At 38.6% G+C, this 8,262-nt stretch overlaps 1 protein-coding gene across 1 annotated transcript; it reads left to right on the top strand.

The window, feature by feature from the left end:
• Positions 1–920: 920 nt before the first annotated feature.
• On the top strand, positions 921–7,554 carry LOC308079111 (eosinophil peroxidase-like). The gene is made up of 16 exons (XM_080420470.1): positions 921–1,003; positions 1,114–1,185; positions 1,356–1,443; positions 1,844–2,019; positions 2,223–2,361; positions 2,601–2,724; positions 2,835–3,041; positions 3,293–3,656; positions 3,856–4,016; positions 4,438–4,690; positions 4,924–5,094; positions 5,360–5,597; positions 5,836–6,038; positions 6,296–6,327; positions 6,523–6,630; positions 7,075–7,554. The coding sequence occupies exons 2-16, from the start codon at positions 1,116–1,118 to the stop codon at positions 7,096–7,098; spliced, it is 2,358 nt and encodes a 785-aa protein (XP_080276596.1). The 5' UTR covers positions 921–1,003; positions 1,114–1,115; the 3' UTR covers positions 7,099–7,554.
• The last annotated feature ends 708 nt before the right edge of the window (positions 7,555–8,262 follow it).

The raw sequence follows: 8,262 nt of genomic DNA, 5'->3' as shown, positions 1-8,262 counted from the left end.
TGATCAGCAGACAACAAAGGGTGGTGAATTTATAGATAAGACTATACTGAACAATATAAATACGCAGAGAAAAACTTGAATTGGTGAATTGTCACATATATTTTATAATGTCACTAAAGGATGCTGAAACTTCTGCTGCTGCTGCTGCTGCTGCTGCTGCTGCTACTACTACTACTATTGTTGTTAGATAAAATAAGCAAAATATCTATTATTATTATTATTATTATTATTATTATTAACAGAGAGGGCTATCTTAATTTGAAATACATTTAATTCATTTGTAGATCCTTATCAGTGAATGATAAAGTCTAGTCAACACAAACAAACACTTTTTTTAAAATATTTTATTTTTCATTTTACATTTTTCACAAAAGTACACATACAACCCCCACATCCCTCCCCCCTCCCCCACATACAAACCCACACACATAAAGGACATAAAAAAACATAAATCAAAACATAATCAAAAATAAAGGTACAAAAAAGAAAAGAAAAGGAACAACAAGAAGAGACAAATCTGCAGTATAAACATTAAGTAGCTTCGAGAAAAAATAGATCTAGACCGAGATAGCTGTAGATAACAACCTATAACATCTCTGATACAGGTAGGGACAACGTTTCCATATAGTCCAAATAAGGTTGCCAAATCTTCAAAAAAGTGACAAAGATGAGTAATCTTCTCAAGAGGAAGTTGCCTAAGAGGCAAATTTCAGGGTCTAACAGGAAGGGAGCTTCTGTAATTTTAGCCAGTGTATCAGAAATATCACTTCAGAATGTTTTAACACAAACAGACACTTAATGATGAGGAGAAGGAAGAAGGAACTACAGTACCACTTGAGCTAGGGGGGGGAGAATGAAGAAGGAACTACCATTGAGCTACAACACAGGGGGGCGAGGCCTTTTTCTGACTATAAGTAGGGCTAGTGGTAGTGGTAGGGCTAGTGATCTTAATGCTAAAACAACTTCATATTTTGGGGTTCTCAGAGGACCATCAAAGTCACAGGTAATTATTATGTTTCTTTCTGTCATCTTTTGCAAAGATTTTAAAATTACCTATTGTAGGCACTCATATATGTAATAGACTGATATTTCTTCTCTCATCATACATTTCAGAGATGAATCCCTGTCTCTTCATCTTTTTGACACTGGGCATGTGCTTCATGCACAGCCACTCTACTCCATCAGGTATAATATTTTACAAAATGAAAAACTCCTGCATAATTTCATTAAGTTATATTATATTCATTGTATAGCTGCTCAACATAGGTTGGTCATTACTTGCATGTATATTACAAACCCTGGCAATTTCCATGGTATGGAAGGACATGACTAATTATCTTTCTGATGGTTTACAGGGGAACATTTGGGCAGCCCATACTTTCAAGATGCTTTTGAGAAGGCAAAGAAAATTGTGGATGAAGCTTACAAGTACTCCAGAGAAGAGTGAGTTAATGAATTAACCTACTACATACAGTACAGTTCACTAAACAACTGAATAATGCATACAACCCATTTATTCTGCTTCATCAGGAAAGGTAATAATCGGTAAAAAAAATAATAATACAATTAAATGGCTTGTGTAACACCCAGGATTTGAGCCCACACAGGAAGGGACACTAAAGCCCATGATCTTATCCACTAGCCTAAAAGGGAATCATCCTTGGCTGGGGGAGATTAGGCTTTTGGTCTTTAGGCAGTCGAGGCTCTGAGCTAATCTACCACACTTATAATATAATCACAAATGAAAACAAAAATCTAGGACAGGAGGATATTTCGATCTCTGTAGGACAAGATTAGGCCTATTGATTCTTTCATTTATCATTACTACCAATTTTCTTTAAAGGAGCCTGCGCAGGGTGCGTAGGGATCAAGTTAGCCCCTCTGATATTCTTCGGCTCATGAAGCAGCCACGTGGAGATACCCGCCAAGCAGTGCGATCTGCAGACTACATGGCCCAAACCCTCAGACTGCTGCACGACAAGGTCCACCATGTGCACAAACGCTCACTGAATGCAACAGGTCAGCTAAGACTTCAACACAAATGCACATTTCACACAATTTATACCTGTGTCCCTTAAAAGTGTAGTGTAATAGTGTAATCTAGCAGATCTGCAAGCTCACAATATGTAGCATTGTGAGGCGTTGTGAGCTTGTAGATCACCATTTTTGGTGCACAACTCCAATATATGACATATATTAACATTTTTATACATTCTTTCCAGATCTTCTTTCTCCTCAGCAGCTGAGGATGCTTGCTGACATAACTGGATGTTCTGCTCGAATACGTTCCCCGCAATGGCAATGCCGCACCATCCCAAACGTGAACAGGTTTCGAACAATCACAAGCCTCTGCAACAACTTGTAAGAGCTTTTATTATATGAAGAAACATTTACCTCAAAAGATGTAATGATTGAGCACCTTACGTTTTCAAGACATCAATTTAATTTAATTTTAGAAACTTTAAGAAAAGCAAATGTTCCACAACAGTGTTTCTAATATTACAGCAAAATGTGTTAGACATTTGGCTGGAATTTTATGTTTCCTTTGGGTTTCTCAATTGCATCTATCAAATGCATGACTTTCATGTTTATTTCTCTAGGAGGAACCCTCGTCTTGGGGCCTCCAACACACCATTCGTCCGCTGGCTTCCTGCTGAATACGATGATGGAGTGTTCCTAACAAAAGGCTCCAGAAACAGGATCAACAATTTCATGCTCCCACTGGTATAATATACTGTAGGCTAACTGGATGTACAGCATGATGCATGAGGTATCAGAATAACATCTTCAATATATTATTTTGCAAACATAACCAATTCTGCTCCTCTCTTTAGGTGAGAGAGGTCTCCAACAACATTCTACGTGCAATGGATAGAAACGTGGTCAATGACGGAGAGAACACCCTCATGACAACCTTTTTTGGCCAGTGGAACGATCATGATCTTAGCTTCACACCTTTCTCCCCCAGCATTCGTTCCTTCAGCAACAATATTAACTGTGAAGAGAGCTGTGAAGAAGTTGAGCCCTGCATCCCCATTCGGGTTGGTGTCCTTCTTCTCGCCTTAGTGCAATAATCTTTATGTTTATGTTATGTTATTAGCCTGCAACAATTTCAACATTTTCCCAAACTGTTCCCAGTGTTGTTGTTTTTTCTTCCCATAAACTTCAAGCACTTTGAATCTGGTGTCCCTATATATTTTGGGCATGTCATTAAACTAATAGATCAACTATTTTCAATAATTGTCAAAGTATATAGGACTTAAGTGCTTAATCTATGCTTTCTTATTAACAGTTCCCCCGTAATGACCCTCGTCGACCCCGCCCCCTGCCTTGCATACCTTCCTTCAGATCGGCACCTGCTTGTGGAACAGGAACTTCAGCCTTCAATTTTGGTGGTCAACCATGCAAGAGAGAGCAGATCAATTCTCTGACAGCTTTCCTTGACCTTAGCCAAGTATATGGGTCTGAGGAACAGCTAGCAATTCGCCTCCGTGACTTAACAAATAACAGGGGCCTGATGCGTATCAATCCGTCATGCAGAGACAATAGACGTGAACTGCTTCCCTTCGACCCTATGAATGGGACAAACATGTGTGCCACACGTAGAAAAATCACCGGCGACCGAAATGCAAGAGAGGTGCCCTGTTTCCTTGCAGGTTAGTGTGTGCTCTGTTTGTCTCTGAGGCTGAGAATAAAATATTTTAATCTGATGAAGAACGAAGAATGCTAATTATACACTCTTGTAAAGCCCATCTGACCACTCAAATTAAGGCGGACATCCAATGATAGTATTTGACATATTGACAAGAGGAAGTGATTGATATTTGGTCATTGTCTGTTTTGCTATTTTTTCAGGTGATTCCCGTGTGAATGAAAACATATACCTGTTATCTATTCACACGCTATTTGTGCGTGAACACAACCGTTTAGCCGGCGAACTGAGGAAAATTAACCCACAATGGGACAGTGAGACACTCTATGAAGAGGCTCGCAAGATTAATGGTGCCTACACACAGGTAACATGACCTTTGCAACATATGAACTTGTGCTTATATTTCTCATATTAAAAACATAAAAATAATCATAATAATACATCACTGTAAGATATGATAAGATACATAAACATAAGCTTAGATTCTGGCACTAGATATCTGTACCGGATTTCTGAATGAATGAATATACAGTATGTACAGCCAATCAATAAAAATATATGTTCAGTCTATCAATAAATTATGATGGATGAGAGGGGCCTCCATTATAGCATTCAGCTTCCTCCTCATCCTCCCCGCCATAATCATCTCCAGACAAATGTAGAAACTGAACTATTGAAACAGAACTGCCAGAACTACAGATGAGACAGACTGTATATATATTCATCCAGACACTCACTGTTCCTGCACATGACTGACTTACACCACAATATTTCATATCTTCTAGGTGTTTGTGTTCCGAGACTACCTGCAACATATTCTTGGTCCTGCCGAAGTCCGAAAGCTTGGCCCTTACCGTGGCTACAACCCTAATGTAGACCCCAGCATTTCCAACGTGTTTGCTACAGCAGCATACCGCTTTGCACATAATACCCTCCAGCCTGTCTTGCCCCGTCTGGATGCAAACTACAGACAGGCTAATGTCCGCAATGTCCCCTTGTTCCAGGCCTTCTTTACTCCCTGGAGAATTGTTTTTGAAGGTACAGTACGTCATTCAGTTAAACCAGTGTACTATACATGAAGGCAACACTGTGTAATGTGCAGAAAACCTATCTTTCATGATTCACATTAATCACTTCACAAAAATGTAAAAATGTGAAAATGTATTTCTCAAGTCCAAAAGATTATTATGTTTTCAAAGACAATCGGACAGTTTTTAAAATAATATTTCTTCAATGGGTATTGTAACGATACATTACATTGGTTTTCTCAGGTGGCATTGACCCTGTGCTCCGTGGCATGATTAGATCGCCGGCTAAACTGAACACTCAGGATAACATGTTGGTGGATGCTGTGAGGGACAAGCTTTTCCAATTTGTCATGGAAGTAGCTTTGGACCTGGCTGCCCTCAACATGGCTAGAGGACGTGACCATGGCCTTCCTGGTACAGTACATGTGTTAACCACTTTCAAACTGGTGTCCATATTTCATTCTAGGCCTATGCGAAGATTTCAAAATGTTCAAAATATATAAAACAAATATTTTTGGGGGGAAATAGCAGATCTACAAGCTTTCTTTACAAAGCATGAACTTGTAGTTCGGCCATTTTCACCACAAAGCCGTATGATACTGCTCACCAAATAAAAAAAACAAAAAAAGCATCACTGTTTAATCAAAATCCATAACAATTATCTTTGCTTACAAACAAGGTTACAACGCCTGGCGCAGGGATTGTGGACTCTCTCAACCTCAAAATGAGGCTCAGCTTGGTGTGGTTCTGGGGAATCGTACCCTGGCTCGCAGTCTGCTTCAGCTCTATGGCACACCTGCTAACATCGATGTCTGGCTCGGTGGTGTAGCTGAGCCTTTTAGCGGAGGTGCCCGTGTTGGCCCTCTGTTTGCCTGTCTCATTAGAAAACAGTTCGCGAATATCCGTACAGGAGACAGGTGAGTGATATAGAAATACATACATACATACATACATACATACATACATACATACATACATACATACATACATACATACATACATACATACATACTGTACATACATACATACATACATACATACATACATACATACATACATACATACATACATACATACATACATACATACATACATACTGTACATACATACTGTACATACATACATACATACTCACACCTTCTTTTCTATTCCCAGGTTGTGGTATGAGGCTCCAGATGTCTTCACCCCTGCACAGAGAGCTCAACTGCAACGCGCAACCCTGACCAGAATCATCTGTGACAACACTGGAATTACCGCTGTTCCTCAGGATGTCTTCAATCCGAGATCAAGGCTCGTCAACTGCAATACAATCCCAAGGCTGAATCTTGCGTGCTTCAGAGAGCCGAGACGCAGTTCAGGTGAAAGAGCATTTTAATTCTTAATTGTGGGGATTGATATACTTTTCTCAGTAATATTCTTGGTCATAATAATTATTGGTCATAATTCATGTTCAATAATGTATGTATTATTCAATGTTCAAGATTCGATATTCAAATATTGTTACATATTGTGTACAAGTACATGAGAATACAATTATTTTGTTCTGCTTCCTTTGAATATAGCTATGAAAATATAGCTGCAAATTATGGTTTTAATGAAAATGTTGGTGTTGCAGGCCAAGAAGAAAATGATGTCCAAGGAAATGAGGTCAGACTCTGTTTTTTTTAAATTTATTGTACAGTGTTATTTTCTGCAATGTCTTGACAACCACTTGATCAAGGGTATGGTTAATACTAACAATTTCACCCAAGCTTATTTGATCAGCACCAGTCTCAAAAATACAATCTTCTAAATTGTGAGACAAAATAAGCTAAATATCAATTTTCTGTCTTTGATATTAAGAATGAGACAGGTGCATTAAATCAAGACGAACAAGCCAACCAGGTGGACCCTATGGACCAAGAGAACCTGCTTGTTGGACTGGATGACCAGGAGCTTCAGGACAATGAAGTAATCTACTAATATACAGTACATCTTGGCCAATAACAAGACAGCATTATGCATAGGCTCTGTGCACAGCTGTAGTCCCAGGTTTCCATAAGGTTGCATAGGCCTACCTGTTTCTTGTTCTGTTCATTTCCCTATAGCTTCATCTGATTGACTCAGATTTGAACTGGAAATGCATGTGAAGATGTCATATCTGTTTCAACCCTGCTGCCATGCCAATCAAATGAACCATGTGTGAAAATGAACTAGAACAGAACGGGTATGCCAACTTGACTTCTGAAAACCTGAGACTACAGCTATGGAACAAGACTATTAGTTCCCCATCATACAATGCTGTCGCGTGCCAAAATAGCGAATCTACAAGCTTCCAATGCATCGTGTCACGACTCGTTGTGAGCTTATATTATCTTTCTGTGAGAGTGACCTCTCATCTATGCTTCTCCCTAGATCCCACAGGTCATCACACTTTAAAAGGGGACGAGATGTTGCTGTAGTAATATGAAGAGTATCCATGGAGGGCTAGAAGGCCTTAATACTGTACCAACATCTTCTACCTGTCTTGATTGCTCAAACACTGTTTGCTTAATTTCTTAATATGTTAAACAAATCAGGATTCAACAAACATTATATGGGTTCCATAATCTTTTTACACTTTCTTGTAATAATTTGAACATGTATGCCAGTGAGATAGCATTTGAGCAAAACAGTGAAAATATTGTGTGTTTTTTTACTGTCTGTAATAACCTATTTTCATTATGGATTTACCAGTATTATATGAAAGAGCATATACAGTAATTGTGAACAAATATTATACCTTATGCACTGAATATATTTAGTATATTTTGTGATTTACGCTATTGCTTTTTGTTTTGTTTTACTGTAATCCTAAAAATCAGTTTTATTGCGCATTCAACATTAAAAAGGTGAAACTAACCAAACGTGTTTTTTTTTCTTTTTCTTTTTTTATCTGGCAGAGCATTATGAACTTTCTGTTCATCAGCAACCCCTACTCTTATGCCAAATGTGTCACATGGTTAAACTGTGCACAATTACTGCACCATAAACTTCCTGCTCATTGGCTATACATTGTAGATAGCCTACTTAGTATTTTGCTTGCTTGTTATCTTGGTAGCATATAATTATGTTACGACCCTTAGTCTAGGGGTATAAAGGCCGTAACATACTAACTTAAAGGATAAAGAATTTCAAACTGAACATATATTTATTACAGACACAAAGTAAAAGTTTATTTAAAAATTACAATAATACACAAAGGAAAAAGGTTTGGTTTGGGTGAGAGGCTAAGAACTAGCTCTTCTGCAGCCAAAGCTGGCAGTCCTCTACTGTTACTCTAGTTCTTGAGTGAACTCTATAGTCTATGGTGAGTGTTCTCCCATCCATTGCAAGCAGGGTTCATCAGAGCTGGCCAATCCATGGAGGGAACCAATTCTCCATGGGCAGCTGGCAGATTCCAGTGATCAACAGACTTGACTATAAATTGCCACAGGCAGCTGATAGTCACTTTGAAATCAGCCCTCCATGCTCGACCTCACCCTCTATCCATCTTGCAGAAACAGGAACACAAAATACAAGCAACACAAAATGCCAAATAATATATTGACTCCATATATACAC

Source organism: Gymnoscopelus braueri (assembly GCF_963280865.1).
Source record: "Gymnoscopelus braueri genome assembly, chromosome: 22".
NCBI classification, from domain to species: domain Eukaryota; kingdom Metazoa; phylum Chordata; class Actinopteri; order Myctophiformes; family Myctophidae; genus Gymnoscopelus; species Gymnoscopelus braueri.
The sequence above is the reverse complement of the archived record's forward strand: the minus strand, read 5'-3'. Positions and strand labels throughout refer to the sequence as shown.